The sequence below is a fragment of the Agrilus planipennis genome, unplaced genomic scaffold (genome assembly GCF_000699045.2).
Source record: "Agrilus planipennis isolate EAB-ADULT unplaced genomic scaffold, Apla_2.0 scaffold12, whole genome shotgun sequence".
Lineage (NCBI taxonomy): Eukaryota > Metazoa > Arthropoda > Insecta > Coleoptera > Buprestidae > Agrilus > Agrilus planipennis.
In genome coordinates this window covers 2,541,835-2,559,558 of record NW_020439003.1, presented here as the reverse complement: position 1 = coordinate 2,559,558, position 17,724 = coordinate 2,541,835, and the positions used below count along the sequence as shown (strand labels likewise).

The window sequence follows — 17,724 nt, the reverse complement described above, 5'->3', positions numbered from 1 at the left end:
AGCGTGTTTTAATTCCAACAGGAGGTGTGCAAAAACAAATTGTACATGCGCAAAAACTAAATTATCTTTAACATTATTAATTTCTATGCTTCAGCTACCGTATATCTCTTAATTTAAAATGAATAATTAAAACGAATTTGGCATGAAAATCAGAATTTAAAATATTGGATAAGTATTTCCATGATACTTTTAAAATCACCTTTTGAAAATAACGTGTTAAAAATAATAAATTTTTGACAACACCATCTTATCAGAAAAGTCCTGAAAATGTTAGCTTAACGATATTATAAAAATTCACAAAACTCGATAACTTTGCAAACATCGGATTTCTATTAAATTTTACAAAATATGGGAACCACTTTTTTACGATCGCATAAAAGAGGACGCCAAATCGGGACAATAAGGTGGAGGTAATATTGTCATTGCATCTTTATTATGTGCATCTTCATCTACTGAAAAAAAAAAACACTATTTTGTTTGATTTCATTATTTAAAGCATACAATAGATGCAATAATTCAAGGTAGATAATAGGCACCTTATTTTTGTTTTGTTTCTTAACGATAGCTAATCCTATTCCAAAAATACTGTCAATAATACCTATAAACAACAATTGTTCTTTTACGGCCATAAATATTTTAAAGTACCTATTTAATTTACTTTCTATTTGTGAAAAATACATTACGTGACCTTGTAACGAATGTACTTTTTATCTGCATTCCATAACGAAAACATGAAAGCCTTACGTATACATTATGTGTTATCAACATGCAAAAAAATTTTACTTGCAAAATTATCATCGCTTTAAAATACTTTTTAGCGTAATATGCATATCACAGTATGAAAAAATGTTTTTAAAAGAGTATTAGAATTGAACACAACAGATGAACCTAAACGTGTCTGACGATATAAAATAATTAACAAACATGTAAGTTGTCATAAAGCAATGATACTTAACCATAATATTGTAACGATTACTTAATTTTTTTAAAGAATGATTGAAACATTTAAAAATTATTTCTCATACTGGCGAGTCTTAAATGTTAGTAATTGCAGGTTGAGCATTAAATTATTAATTTGTCAATAAATGCCGTAATGAATTTAACTTTAAACCATGTTGAAAGTCTAAGTATCAAATTTATGTAGCATCGTTAAAGGCCATAAACATTTACAGGTAAACAACTACCTATAATTAGTATTTACTACTTTTAGTATGAATTTCTGTTTTTTTGAGCTCGGGTAGTAGTAGTGATGATAGAGTAAGTGCCATACAACTAAAAGTGACTGCAGTTGTCCCCCCCATACGTTTATATAATAAACAGAAACTTGTTAAAACCTATAAATCTTATTTTATTTGAGAAAATTTATAGCATTTCATAAAAAAGTAATTAATTTTACTGCCTTAGAGCTCAATTTTTGTATCACTCAAGCAAAACCTACTTTGGAAGAGAATAGTGGATTAATTTTATCACATTTTTGTTGTGTTTGTATTTGTAGACTGTGGTTTTGACATTTCCTGAATTTTTTCTAAAAATTTTTGTATCTTAAACAGAAAGAGTAGGGATCGTTTTAGTGAAGAAGGGGAGTCAAAGAGGCTCCCACCCTAGGAATCCAAGTCAAGGGGAGCCCTAAAGACATGCAGTACTGAAATATTATGTTATTATATTGAACACTGAGGAGAGGGGAGGGGGGCGTCAGAATCGAAATTTTTTGTTAGACACGGTCCAGCCAGGAGTGAAATTTTTGTGATCCCCATAAGGAACGAATCTATTACTATGAACTATAGCTCTAATTATGAGACCAGTTTTTAATACTATAGACTTCAGTAAGTTTGTTGTATATCCAATAAATTTACCAAACAATGCTTAATATAATGGCATCATAGAAAAACGACTATGCTGATAAAAGTTAAAAGAAACTATAGAACTGGAAAACAACGTACAACGTTTTTATTGAGCAAAAGAAAGAAACCAGGATAAAATAAATTAATTACTTAAATTACTCACCCAAGTGTTGGCATTTCCGTATCCGTATCTTAGCTAATCTGAAATAAAACAAACTGTCAATCAACAATTTATTTTCTTATAGGAAAGAACACAAAAATTGGCGCTCCTCGCCTAACATGAAGCAAATTTTTAATTCGGGGCTCTCTATCCTTAAAAACATTTCTTAAACATTTTCAAACATGCTTGCAATTTTACATGAATTAGTAGACACGTTATCTGTATAATTTTACATGCTACATATTCAATACCCTTACAATATATTACATAGATCTAATTCAGTTTTCGGTATCATTAGCCAAGTTGACCCGTTTTTCCAATCCTCTAATTGAATTTTATAATTCCTAAAGTGCTTATTTAATTTAATTGAACCTAATTGTATAACTGCGCATCCCTAGAATCGAATAATTCCAGTGGGCAAACGGCGCGCCCATTTCTAATTAATTACACAAAAGTGCTTCCAATGATTTGCTTACTAAATAATTATCGATTTGTTTCACGAAACAAATAAAAAACAGATATGTTGAAATTCGACATAGGTAAGTAAACGTGTTGCGTACTACACCGCACGTAGATCTACTGTATAATACCGAGAAACGTTATTATGCCACAATTACCTACATCTGGAGTCTGTCTGTCTATCTGACGGTAGTGCTAGTGTCTTGGTAAACTAAATCATGTTACACTTATTTTTTTGCCAATTCATTTTCATTTCCTAGTGACCGACTACTCTTTATACCTAACGTAGGTGCAGCAGCAATGTTGGGTAAAGTTTTATTGTGTTCGACAGGAAAAATAAGTATTGCAAATCATTAGTATGTTTTGTAATCCAACTTTACTGTTTCTGTTTACGAATAATAGTAAACCGCTTGCTTACTATCATTGACTGGCTTCTCAGAATATTAATTTGTATAGAAATTTGTAATTGAGCAAGAAAAGTTTTTCTAGTATGAATATTCTAGTGGATATAATTTCAGAGATTTGATTTACAAATTTAATGCTTTACCATACCAATGAATTGCGTTAATGTCCCAGATTACCGATGATCACATAAAACTAATTTTTCTGTCCCTCGGGAATAGTATTTTTTTCTGGATAAAAGGTACCCTAGGTCCTTTTCAGTACCCCTGGCAATATGTGTTACCTGCGGCTTCGCTCTCTTATGCTAGTACATTTTAGTACTATAAAACAGTTCGAATACAAGGTATGAATGGGCAACATAACGCCATCTACTGGTATTTCCTGTTAATTGTAGTATTGTAGACCTAATATTCTTTTATATTTTTACCCGAAGAACCCGCTGTGTACCGAAACAAGTTTCAACGTGAAACCAAATAAAAAAAAATAAATTGTGTCTAATTTAAAAAATACGTAATAGTTTCTAATTTATTTTAACTTTTCGAGTTTGAGGCCACCTAGAAAATACAGTATATGCAGTAGGTATAATACCCTGTCTAGACACACTAGAAATAAATAAATTAAATCGAGGCATTGACTACCTGCAATTTTTTAATGTTTGAAGACGTATTCATCTTTCAATCCGCAAATGACTTCCGCTTTTTCTCCAGAAAATAAAATAAATTTTTTCAGGCCATGGCCGTTGGAATATTAATTCTTACAAATTAATGTAAATCAATAAAGAATTCTTTGCATCTAACTAAGTCAAGGATGAATGGCATACTTCGTATCTTAAAAATTGTAATCCAATAAATAAATTCTTAGAACAAACTTCTTGTTACAACTGAGTAGAGAAACATACACATATAACAATAAAAATGTGTGTGTGGATGTAAATGTGCATGTCCGTGTTCTAGTTGTCTAATTTAATACAATTATGTAGCAGTTGTTTAATCTTATGTTAATTATATTATAATAGGGATCCAGTTATTTGCGATCAATATTAATTGTGGAACAGTTTAGTGCTCAATATACTTTGTAGAATAAGAACAAATTGCTCAGTAAAGAACATGACTTTTATGAGCTGTAATGGCATAATAATAAGCAAAAGTTTAACCTGTATAAGGGTGATGTAACAATCATAAATAAGTTGTAAAGATATGGCTAATGTTAGTCATATTTGGAGCAAAAATAGTAGATCAGCGTTTTCTAATAAAAATACTATACAAGCAGTTTCTTTAAAACAAATTTTCTAAAGGAAAAACGTTCTTCTATATAAATGAAAAATTACCCTATTTGTATAAGTAAATAAAATTATAATAACGCTATTGTTTATTTACACAATATAATCAATAAAACTTCCATTAAGTCCACAATGTAAAAGCACATCACAATGTCTTACAGCCTTTTTCTTATTTTCGCGTAACATTACTGTTTTAATAAACAATGTAAATATTAAAGTGATAAACTATTAACACTATTTATTAATTTACAGGGTTGAGATGATTTAAATCAGTTGATTTTAATCCTGATTTTTTCAAAATAAAATCATGATCAATTTAAGAAAATTAATTAATAGTTGGGCACTTAAAAATGTATTTATTGATTTTTTAAATATTTGGTTGTCTTAAGGGCTGCTACATTATTATTCTATAATAACATGGCATTATTTTTGTAAAAAACTGTATGTAACTAATTTCCTTCAATTATTTCTTGTGCTTACACAACTAAAGCGATATTTTATCAAAAAATTTTTTAAAGGTTATCAATTGCTTAATAACTGAACAGCGAAATGTCAATGTTTTTTATTGACAGTTGTCTTACATATTGAATACTGTTCATTTAAAATAATAAAGGTGATAATGCAATTGTGATACCGGAATAAGTTTATCTTGATCAGTAAGTGTGCTCTAATATAATTATAAAGTATGTGTGCTGATACCGTACACATACATGCCATTTAACTAGTATTTAGTTATCCTTAATCTTTTGAACTCAATTGTAACACGAGGCGTGTCTGTATCACGTTTCAAAAAAAAATTACACATATTTCCGTTTGTCTTGTCAACACTCCTGAAGTATCACTGTCAAAAAAAAGGTGGAAATTCATACCTTTTCCTTTTCGGTATTACATTTTCAAAGGACTTAATTAGTCATACGCAAAACGAATAACAGAAATTACCTTGAGAAAAAAAATCTGCCAATAGCTTTATATCAAGATTTAAATAAGGTCATACTTATAATTAGTTTATGACTGATGGACGTGTGAAAGAAGAAGTATGCAAAAGAAAAAGCCACCTAACCGAATTATATTCGATTGTTTGTTTTCCATTTCTTGTTATAGGAAAATTTTGACGAAATTGAAATGTGTTTAGTTACTACCTTAGAAAAATAATTTTAAATATACAAGAAATTTATTGTTATTCATACTAATTGAAACTAAATCATGTTACACTTATTTTTTTGCCAATTCATTTTCATTTCCTAGTGACCGACTACTCTTTATACCTAACGTAGGTGCAGCAGCAATGTTGGGTAAAGTTTTATTGTGTTCGACAGGAAAAATAAGTATTGCAAATCATTAGTATGTTTTGTAATCCAACTTTACTGTTTCTGTTTACGAATAATAGTAAACCGCTTGCNATGGTATACTTTTTTCTATTTTGTAATTATTTTAATAGCCCTGTCTTTCTAATATTACCTTCAGTACTTTCAGAAATAGGAGAATGATGTAGAATACTTATCAGTTTATTCTTTGTTAAAGTAATGAAAAAAGTATTTTTAAATTTTTGTAATTATGTGACTGTTTCAAACGACACACTACGTAATTATTAAATGAATAATAAGGTTTCATTTAGGCTGCTGATATCCAGAATCGATGAAGGAAGAGTACCATTGATATTAAAATTGAACCTACCCTTAATTTAAACTTCAACATCCTGCTCAATAATACTTTATCAGGAAAGCGGTCTAATTATAGTATACAACAACATAGTTCTTTTATTTCTTTTTCGTTTATGAAATAATTAAGTAATCAATACGAGCATTTGTACGTATCATGCCTTAGGTTATTAAACAATTAAAGTATGCTTTATTGAAAATAAAAACATGCAGCCTTCACCGTTACTTTGTATTCAATTGATTCTTTTATTAAATTAACAATAATTATTGTCATTTTCTAAATTTCACGCCTAATTGAATAATTAATAAAATTATCTTTTCAGAAACTGTCTTTGAATTGATCGACCTAAAAAAAGATAATTAATTTCTTGTAGACTTCAATAAATTTCACAATAATCTTTTTCTCTTAGTTATATTGTTCCATTTCTGACACGTCAAGGAGGCCACCTTTAGCATTGTGGTAAAAATATTATAAAATATAAATATTTCGTTAACGAAGTACGACATATTTATATTATTTATATTTTATTCAGAAAACTGACAGTACTGCTGGCGTTTTATTGTTAAAATAACATAAGCAATGCAAGAAAACCTTAACCTTTCAGTTAACTTCAATTTTACATCATACAGTTGTCAGTGTTTATCGAAATTGAGGGAAAATATGCATTCTAGAAAGATAAGGGGTAATTAAGTATATGTTTAATAATATTCGCAACTACGACTAATTTCAGAATTTTATCTGAAATTGAAAGCTCATTTCACACAAAGTGAAAGTGAAGCTTTTGAATATATACTACAAGTAAATAACCAATGCTTAAGTCAAAAATAGCCTGCATGTTAACCCCCGTTGTCCATTCTAAAAATGATGACAATTATTAAGGGATGATGAGCTGAATTCGTCCGTTTACTATGGTGCACAGCACTTAACAATTTGATTATAGAGATATTTCAATAATTTTATAATCTATTTCAAACATTTTAAAAATTTAATGGTTATAATATGTCATGAGATTGTATGATGCTTATGCAATCAACTGTACACCCAAATATAGATATTTAAATCCGCCCAATATTTTGCAGTTGTTTAGTTCCGTGGCTAATACCGATTAAATGGAAACATCCTGGTTATCGAAAGTAGGGTTGTGACTTGTGACGCAATTCGATTTGTTAATACTAGAATATCGTATTGAGAAAAGACAGCCACAACTGTTATGATTGCAAGGTAAAAACAGCTTAATAAAGTCGGGTGAATTTTTACAAAACCCCAGTATTTCAAACGTTAAATCGATCGCAGTTGCGGCAGTTCACGTACCTTTTGCCTTTTTTTACACTCTTTAACGGAAAAATGCAATTTTAGACTATTTTATCCACGATTAACTAAGAGATTGACACGCATATGTACCTACTCCAGAACATATTTAAATATAAGGAAAAGGGTGATATCTTTTTTTTTTTAAATGAGCATTTATTGTTTCAGGGTCTTCCTCGGTGTTCCGTAAAAATTCCCACGGTTAAGCTGCCAACGTGGGACAGTGTCACCAGCGCCCTGCCTCGAGTCCACTGTCCAGCCATGCCGGCCGTGCGCAACCGCCGCGGCTGGTGCGGCTGTTTACAGGTAAATACAGCGACATTGTTCTTTTTTTTTTCGTATTTTCTTCTGCACACTGTAGCATTTTTCCCTAGTTTTTGTTCTATCCATGTAATTACGACCACTCTCGAAAGCTAGAAGCTCTAAAACCGCAAAACAACGTGGTCCTAGATATTGTACGTGTTTCTACAACTTCCAGAGAATTGTATGCAAGCTCATTTTAGTTATGGTATCTCAAAATAGAAATGACTTTTAATGGTTATCTTTATAAAAACTAATTGCACAGTCAGCTGTTTTTTTCCTAAAACTTTAAAAGTTAAATTATTGTATTTTATTTAGCCTTTTATGTCATAATCCCTTTAAGCGTATGTATGTATGTCATCGTCTATTGAAAATCGCTTGTCGCTAGTAAAAAGTCCCATTTATTACCACTAATAGGCATAGAGTCTAACTCTTCTTTTGTCGATTGTCTTCTATGTATTTATTGCATTTGTGTCACGTTAAAGCGCGATTACTGTACTGTTTTTTAGGTTTTATGAAATCAATTAAGAAAAGATTTATACAAAAATTTAAATAACATTTAAGATTAAATGTTAGTGTCAGTACAAAGTAATACTAATAATAGAGAGGATGGAGTTTTTCCAGTATTGATGGATGACTTGTTTGGATTGAATACTGGATAATTGGAATAAAAATTAGGATTTTAGATTATAAAGAACTGCGGCGTTATGTGCTATTACTAAGATAATTAGTTTAAGAAAAGCGCAATTAAAGAAAAACTGATTAGTGTTTTTCAAGAAAATCTATGGTTGAATTTATTCTTCCTTTTTTCTTTATATTCAATTTTTTTATTGCTTTTTAAATTGTTCTATCTACTAGTTTGTACTACGTCGTAGTAAGAGAGACGTTAAGTAAAACTATTTGAATTTCTAGGACGGCTGACATTTACTGGCACTCACGATCCGTCCAAGGCAATTTTGTGTTGATAAACGTTCATCGCCTACTTTAGTAAATAGCAAATATTTTTATGCAGACGCTCCTACCTTTTAACCTACACAAAATCAGTTTGAAAAATACAACTCAAAGGTGATCACATGTAAACAATACTATATCGCAATAATAATTTTATTATCAACATAATAATGATAAAAATAAGATTGCAAACAAATGAAGTACATAATGTCTGAGTGATCTAGGTTCTGCCATTCCTAATGATGTAAGAGGAAGCTAAAACATAAATATCTATGGATTTTATTTACATACACACATGAATAATATTTTCGAAAACATTTTCAAAACTAGTGGTAGAAACGGGAGTTAGAAGGGGTAGAGCTATACCAGTCTTAAGACTGACGATCTTATGATGTTGATGGTAGAGTTTATTTCTTAATTGAATTATTTGAAGTTTACTTTTGGAATTTATGTGATGTACTGACGGGACCAAAGGTACTAACTAACCTTCATTTTGCTTATTGATCGTAAAGGCCTAAATTATTTGAAAGGTTATACGAAATTACAACAACATGATCTACTTACTCACTCTATGTCCTTTCTTTGGAACAATCTTTCTTCACCTTTCAACCTAACCTTTTTTCTATCCGAAATCAAGCAAATTAGTCAAGTATTCTTAGTTGTCTACTTTGCTCTTTGTTAGTATATAGAACACCATTGAGACATTCGTCTAATCACTATCATTGTGCCAAAACCTTCAAAGTCTTTGGGTTTGATTGGGTTCCTTTTCTTCTTTAATTTTACATATTATCTGACTTTCTCCCGGTTGGATTTAAGCAAGTCACAGACTACAGCATCGACTTTTACTCGGCGTCGCAAATGAATTAGTCACATCCAAAGAAAACAGTCTTTTTTCTTTGCATTCCATCATTTAAATGACAAACGATGGAATGTGTACTGTAAACATTGTAAATAAACATCAGTCGTAAAAAAGTAAATACTTCAGTAGTGCCGAATGTTTGTTCTTATAGTCAAAAGAATTGTGTGTATACAGTGGACACAGAACAAACGGAATGATAATTAACTTGATAGAGACTTTGTTTTTGAATGCGAAGTTAGTGAAACTGATTCTTTATCTTTGATGATTTCTAGTAAAATATTTTTCTATCCCGAGGCCCTAAATACCTACAATCTCCTTTTAATGGAACTACAACGAAAGATTTTCGTCAATTAGGTAAATTTGTGAAAACCAATATATTACGATAAAATATCATACAGATTTTCCAACATTAGACTATTACTATGTAAAGGATTTTCATTATTCAAATCGGAAATTGCTCTTTTACAACAACAAAACGTTTTGGATGAAGAAACATGGTTTTAAATAAGGATAATTTTTTTGAATCAAAGTAATAAAAAACACCATGAAACAAATCGTTTAGATGCTTCTGTTAGGATTTTAAATTCACTACGAGTCAAAGTCAAATGTTATTGTTTACATTTCCATACAAATCTGTGATGTTTACAGTTTGTATCCAAGTTCGAACATTCTTTAGACTTCCATCTAGAAAAACAGTAAAATCTATTTGTATTGTGAGTTAAGTCACCATGGCGCCATGGTTTTTATTCTGTACTTGTCTTCTGTTCCAGTTGACACTTGATTAGTGTACCTGCGTACTTCACGGGTTTATCTTGTTTTCTCGAATAAGAAAGCTTTTGAACTTGCATCAAGTGAAACTGCTTGGAATTCTATTGTTTATGAGAGAAAGGACACAAGAACTTGACCCACTGGTTTTATGAAATTATAAAGACACTCAGGAAATGAAGTTAAGCTACACTCCGTAGGGAATAATAAAGACAATATTTTTTGTGCATTTTTTGTTAATTTTTAGCAAATTAAAAATTAATTTAAACAATTACATCAAAATTTGAAATAGAAAAGGAGACTGTGATGATGGGAATTATAAAAACAAGCGAAGACTTACCCCGTATTCACCACAACAATTTTAAAAACCGCGGACACGTGTTTCGTTTAATTGCTCTTGTTGTAGTGAATATGAGGTAAATCTTTTCTTGTTTTTATTATTTTAAATATTAAATAAAAATTTGTGAAGTTATAAACAAATAACAAAGCAACACTGACAGCTATTTGCATGCGTTACTAAAATATAAAAATGAATGAGAGTTTGTTTGTTACTACTTCACGCTTTAAATATTCAACCGATCATTATTAAATTTTGTACAGACAGGGGTACGGAAAAGGACATAGATTACCTTTTATCGAGAAAAAAAAAAACTGTTCCTGAGGGATAGAGAAATTTCTTTTCATTAGAAATTCTAGTTTTGTCCTGAAGATCCTGGTCAAAACAAATTTATCAAATTATTATTTTAGACCCCAATCAGAACAGCACTGTTCACCAACTAACCGCGAAAGCCCTTACCAATTTCTCAAATATGGTTGAAAGACATCAAAATCCTAAGGACGACGTATATTCTTCGATTTTTACTTAGAATCGCAGTTCTTATAAGCTTATAATATACTACGGGCGAAGCCCCTAGTATAATGTATTTAATTACATTTGGATCACTAAATATTTTTTAATCATGTTGGAATTTTGTACATTATTCATTAAACTATTCACACAAAGGTATATAAACTTTGGAGGACTAGACACAAGCACACCTTTGTAAACTGTTAGATATATGAGGTCTAATTTTTTCGCAGGCAGTGGCCTTTAAACCTTTTTAATTTCTACGTAATATATTGTTGATACAAAAAGTTAGACTTAACAATAAATAAGGCAACCGTTACACTTCAATTACGGCTAATTTTGCAACAATTTATAATGGGTGTTGCAGCCGTTTTTTTGCCTCTTTTTATACGAAGGAGTTTTTACACACTTCACATTTTGACCGTTGAATTACACAGGTATATAAACGCAATAGGAAATAGTGCGACCCAAAAATATATTTTCTCTTTGCTTGTCGAACTTTTCATTATGCATGATCGACAAAAAAAAACAAGAAAAAGTGTAAGTGTCAAATGCTGACGAATATTTGATGGAACGCAGCCGCCCCTCTCTATTGTTCAACGCAGTCGAATTAAATGTCACAGCCACAAAGAGACATTATTGATAGATATCGTGAACGTTATAGGTTTGGCGGTACGGTACTTTCGATGCAAAACTCTGATACATATCAACGGTACCGACCTTCGACTCTACAGCATACATGCCGATGAATTATTGAAAAGTTCTCGTGTGTTCGATCGAAGCGCGATTACGAAATTCAAATGAGATGGAAAGTGCATCAATTAATATTTATGCGAGCGTTGCGAAATTTTAGATTTGGGCGCATACTTTATACGCCTCCAGAATTTATTACAACTTAGTAGAAATTCCTTAAAATTTAATGCCGCCTAATTGGGAAATTTCATTGATTTATTAGTACGAAACATTAAAACGGTAAATTGGTTAACGCATAATTAATTAGGAAACTACTTGGGTTCATAAATAAACGAATAATAGGCACTCGAGTACGCGTGGTCTTACGGAGTTAACTTAACCACTCAATTTGAGCCCTGACAGGGTCGGATTTACATAAGGGCATAATTACGGAAACCCTTTACCACTTTTGCCTGAATGTGGTTCCCCATCCTTTGTCATAACGTTAGTGTTTCTCATTCTATCCTATCTTCTGGTATTCTGATCTCATTTTATACCTTACAATTAACTTCATATTGTCTTCATATGGATTCTTAGTTATTTATCTTACCTTAATTATGTCCTACCAACTATTCCGTTTCTTATTCATCCATGGTAAGGTCTTGGGAGGCAAAAAAATACGAAAAAAAAAACCAATTAAACAGCGGAAAATTTTAAGAAAACCTACCTCAAAATATCCGGACTTTTATGATACTTTTTCCGGTGACAACCCGATATCATCGATCATGTTTTTTGAAAAATATTTTTGTTTTTTAAGTAAGTAGGTGCAGTACTTTTTACAAATTTGCTAAATCACCAAATTTATCTACTATAGAGCCTCTGTATTTGTACTCATGAGTCCCTATGGCAAATTACTAAAGAAAACTAACCGTATCTAATATAATTACCACCATTTTTGCTTAAAAGAGTATCTGCTTTTTGATCGGTAGTAGATGAAAACTAGATAAGGTTCATGTGATAATACTTAAACTACAGATATACTAAAAATTGAAAGTTTCTGTGAATTATTTTTTAGTCGAAGTTACACTACCTATCATTTCTTTTTCAGAACGATGAACCACCGGAAATCACCTATTGTGTTGTTGAAAACTCAGGAACGCTATCTCTACAAGCCCTTACTCCAACACAACCTATGCCTTCGGAAGATGAACTTGATGCCAAATTTGCAGAACTCGTGGTAAGTTTAATCATTACAATTTTCAGTAAGCATGCATGCATACATACACAGCGTACATTTAATATCGCGTTTCGGAGTTTGAGTTACGTATTTAGTGTGTTCCGCCGAAGTTTCCAGTTTTCTTGATTAAAACATATTCATTTTGAAATAAAAAAGATAGTTTTTCTGTGACGAAGTATTGATAACATACAATACAATACTTAAGCTTTTGTAACTGTATTCTCCAATAAACATTTTTAATAATAAGAAAACACAAAAACGAATATTTCAACAAAATTGTTTATTTACACTCGACAACATTGTTTCGACCTCTAAAAGGTCAATATAAAGACTATAAATTCATAATTTACAATAAGTTACAGTACTTTGTTGAAACATTATTTTTTGTGTTTTCTTATTAGAAAATAATATCGATATTTGAGTTCTGAAATTTTTATTGACGGCTAGGTACATACGTCAACGAACCGTAAAATTTTGGACCGAACAAAAGGCCCCGTTAAAGATTATGTAAAAAAAAATCATTGATACGTAGGCGTTCCCCTGTATTATTTACACTTTCCACACATTGCCATCGTTGAATTATGTATTAGGTACATGACAATACATTCGTACACCTGTCCGATAAAAGCTGTTGTCGCCAAACGCAATGGTATTATGCAACTAGCGATAGAGTCGAGGCCTGCAAGAAGAAAAATAGTAGAAAAAAATGAGTATTCGAGGTTCAGTCCCTTGTAACACTTGGCAGCATCTTCATCACGCGTTTTCTAAAGAAAGCGAAATGTCGGTCACTCATCAGGTATGCATCGTACTGATTAAAGTTGTATTACCATAAATAAACATCAATTACCATAACATTCGTCAACTTCGGTTGGGGAAAGTATATTTCGTATTAATTCCCTAAGCTAAACCTAAGGAATGTGGTAAGCTTTGTAATATTGTACAAAGCTCAACAACAATTCAGTGGTGCACTATAAAGCACAGTGAAAGACAAGAAGATATAAATAAAAAGCAATATAATTCAATTCATTCCTTTTAAAGCGATTAAAATTTATTGGAAAACTAAGAATTTTCCATCATGGGCTCTTATGTGAATACGCCGTCTTTAATAAAGAACAATAAGTTTTTAATTTCGAACTTATTATTTCTCATCAGCACGCCATAAGCACTTTTAATAAATTACCTATCAAATCGAAGTTGTTTCGCAGACGCTAGTTGATATAGTATCAAGGTGCAAACAGTATATCACCATCTACTGATATTAGATGCTAACTGTGGTATTTCTAAATGTTCGACAAGGTGAAAGATTTTAACATTATCCTGTTAAAAATACTCTATTTTTCTATTATACTAACAACGTCTTAATATCTTTAAAGAAAATGATCCATTCGATTTTTTACAATCGTATTGAAAGTAATTGTCTTTTTCTTAAAAAGAAAACTGAAAACGTTTTAGACACCTGCTCCCTCTCTTTTTAATTATCAGCCGCCACTGTAATGCGATGCTTGTAATGTAGTAAACGTTACTTAACGCGCATCTTTATACAATGCGTGCACTTTTTCTAAAGTGTTGTAATTGTTGCTCGCTCACCTACTTCGAACAGTTAAAGTCAGCCAGTCGTATATTGGTTTAACACTAACGAAAGATGAAATTATTGTAACAGGCGAAAGTAATGAGGGTTTAGAAACAGAAGCGTGTGTCGTTAAAATTGCGGTAATACGTATAAATCGAGAGAAAGGCGGCAACATCATAAAACAAATGTCAATATAAAAATTATTGCCACAAATGTTAAGGAAAAGTTAATGTTTTCCGAAAGGAAACACGAGTGCACTTCTACTCTGATTGGCAATATCTCAATTAACACTGGTGATAACTTTATATAAATCGAGCAGGTGTGAGCCAAGATCCGGATTCTGCTATTCCTATTAATCCCCATATTATTACTACTACTGACTCGTAATGTTATCGCCAGAACCAGAATATCATACTTACGTACACTTACCACAACTGGGCGGAATAGGGGAGCCAAAAACAGTTTAACGGAAAAGAAAAGTTGCTTATATACCTTTTACTGAAAGTGTAATTTAACAATAACCAAAGGAAATGCGAAAATCACCCAGAAAAGTAATTAAACAAATGAATGTATAATTACGACAATAGCAAACGTGATCAGCATCAGTCGCTGCTGATTTGTCATGGTATAAAGATTCTTGGCAACTGCTGGGATGGTCAGTCTTGTAATAATTAACGAAGTCATGTACCATCATCATTACAAGGTCGTCAGTCCTAAGACTGGTAGGACATCCACCTCCACTATTTCCTGTCCTGGGCTAATATTCGCATTTCCTTAAAACAAGAAAAACTAAAAAAAAAACTTTTGGGTGTTTCATTCCCACCAGCCAGTAATGCTGGTGGGCGGGCAGTCCCTCCGGACTATGCCGGAAGGTAGGGCGGAAGGCCCTCTTCAGCCTGCTTTCAGGAATCGTGAGAATGGATGGTTCGGGTGAGAAAGATGAGACGGACGAAATGAAGACAGAAGAGAATGAAAGATTATCTGTGGAATATTACTGCCTCAGCATTTGCCTAAGTGATCCAAGGAAACCACAGAAAAACTTGGACCAAGGCAGACGGAACCGGAATCGAACCCGCGTCCTCCCGAATGCTAAGCAATGGTCTAGACCTCTAGGCCATGCCGCTCGGTCTTAATACAAGAACATTCCACATCCTTACCTATTTATGAACTGTAATATAGTCAAGGTCTGCCTATATTTTTCTCTTAACTCCTGTTTCTGCTTTTAATACATCCCTAACCAGCCCTTCATGCCTAAGAAGGTGTCGTACCAATTTTTCTCGCCTATTTCTCATCTACTTTCATACTGACCTCTGTTCTATCCTTTCTAATACCTTCTAATTTCTAACCTTCTCTACCCACGGTATCCTCATCATTCGCCTGTAACACTACACTTCGAACGCTTCTAACGTTCTCTTTTCCGCTGCGCCTACCGTGCATGTTTCGCACCCAGACAACGCCGAGCTCTAGACATACCACCTTTAACTACCTTTTAAGAATTTCTACATTATCCGTTAGTATAGAAGTGACTTCTTTTTATTGAAGGCGACTCAACCCTGAGCCATATCTCTACTGCTCCTTCCATTGTGAGTTATCTGACTTCCTAGAATCCATTTGTTTCATACTAATTTATTTTTATGAATATAGCAAAGAATAATTGTTGCTGGTTAGCACGTACCTATGTATAATGGGCGGTGATGTCAGAAATTCCTAACAGTATCAAAATTTCTATGTTTTCCTTCTAATTATGAATTCCTTACATGTGCAATGTGTCAATATAAGAAACGGTAAGTTTATGATGAAATTCCTGGGTCATTTTTAATCTAAACTCTAATTTTATGGTAATTGAATCTGTTCTTGATGAGAACCCGAACACCATTCATTAAGTTTAAAGTAGACACTCACATAATCTGTACGTCGCGTCAGCTGTGATGCTAAAAAGAAAGTTTTGAGACGTACATATCACCTGTAAAGATAAACACCTTTTCTTGATGTTTTCCTGCTTAAGTTTAAATTGAATTAAGTACCTTATATCCAGGGGCGGCTCTCATATGTCTACATGTAGGTGTTAAATTATTAATTTTTGCGACCTAATTAATAAAGCTTATTCAAAATCGTTTTTTTTTGCGCAAGCCAACTCAAATCCAAAGTTCGTATGTTCGAAAGTTTGCAGTTTTCGAGGAAAACAGTTGAAAGTACAGGTACATTCAATTCCGGTCCTGGTAAAGAAATACGTCCCCGCAACGCTTCAATCAATTAGCTGGTGGTTACTACCATCACTTACAAAATTACGATTATCTAGATGATGCTCATTTACTGAATAATGTTTATGTAACTTAACATTCTTTCTTTTGTGTTCGTATATTCACATAGCGCTGCCTGTAATGTACTTATTTAATTTAATTAATCAAACCATTATATGTAGCACTAAATAGTTTGTTTTTCTTAGACGTTTGACAATAATGTTTACATTTTCCATAGGTAGTTGTAGAGTTCTTATTGGAGAATATAATTCGGAAATAACTACATTGCTAATTCACATGCAAGACTGACTTTACATTGTAAATTATTGTGATTATCTTAAAATGTTTTGTTTTGCCCTTAACCACACTGCTGAACTCACCATGCATCCAGTTTACACCCTCCAAAGCTCTTATCAAAAATTGCTAGCTTCAACCAGAGTGTTATAGATAAGTTTGCTTCTATGAAGGATTGTAAAACGGAATTAAATTTCAAAAATTAGGTTAGTAAACATTTGCAGAACTCCCGCTTAATTTCATCTTGAGCCACCATTGCTTATACCTGTATCATTTTAATGTAACTTCTGTCAGCATACAATTTAAATTAATTACTTTAATTACTATCTAACAAAATATCTGTGCCGAAATCATTTTCTACATATCATTGGGTGAGTACTAATTACTTTTATTCAGTTCGCCAGGATTGTACTTGTTAATTGATGCCTTTTGACATGCAGACAAATAAATTGCTCATTTTTATATAGACCTACTTGCATTCAACAATTTCGTTTGCTTGTGCTAAATTGATCATGACTTGGAAATATCTGAATAACAAACCTCTATTAACAATATAAGACAATTATACATCACTTATCATGACCCCCCGAAAAGAAAAATATTAATTTGCCATTTTTTTATTTAGTTATTGAGCAATTGTGCTCGTTTTCCTTTCATACAAGTTTCATAAAAATTTAAAAAACTCACCGTAAATACATTTTTGATTGTGTTATTGTTATCACTAATCATGTATAAAAATGTACATAGCTACTACAAAATTGCTTTTTTACGTAAGAAATACACATAAATGTCATAAATAATTGGTCATTAATTTGTTATACTTACAGATTTTTCAAAACGCTTCATGTTAGTATATTTTTATGTTAACAAAGCCACGATTT

The 17,724-nt window shown here is 31.9% G+C and overlaps 1 protein-coding gene across 4 annotated transcripts in view; it reads left to right on the top strand.

Annotated features, from left to right (window-relative positions):
- Positions 1-17,724, top strand: part of LOC108736670 (disheveled-associated activator of morphogenesis 1) — a 104,198-nt gene that overhangs the window by 73,848 nt on the left and 12,626 nt on the right. For 3 of the 4 annotated variants that reach the window (XM_018469176.1, XM_018469177.2, XM_018469175.1), the window contains exons 2-3: positions 7,277-7,414; positions 12,611-12,739. In XM_018469176.1, the coding sequence (XP_018324678.1) occupies positions 7,277-7,414; positions 12,611-12,739 (267 nt within the window). Of the gene's footprint in view, positions 1-4,697; positions 4,798-7,276; positions 7,415-12,610; positions 12,740-17,724 lie in introns of those variants that run through there. The other variant, XM_018469178.1, reaches the window with a different exon arrangement.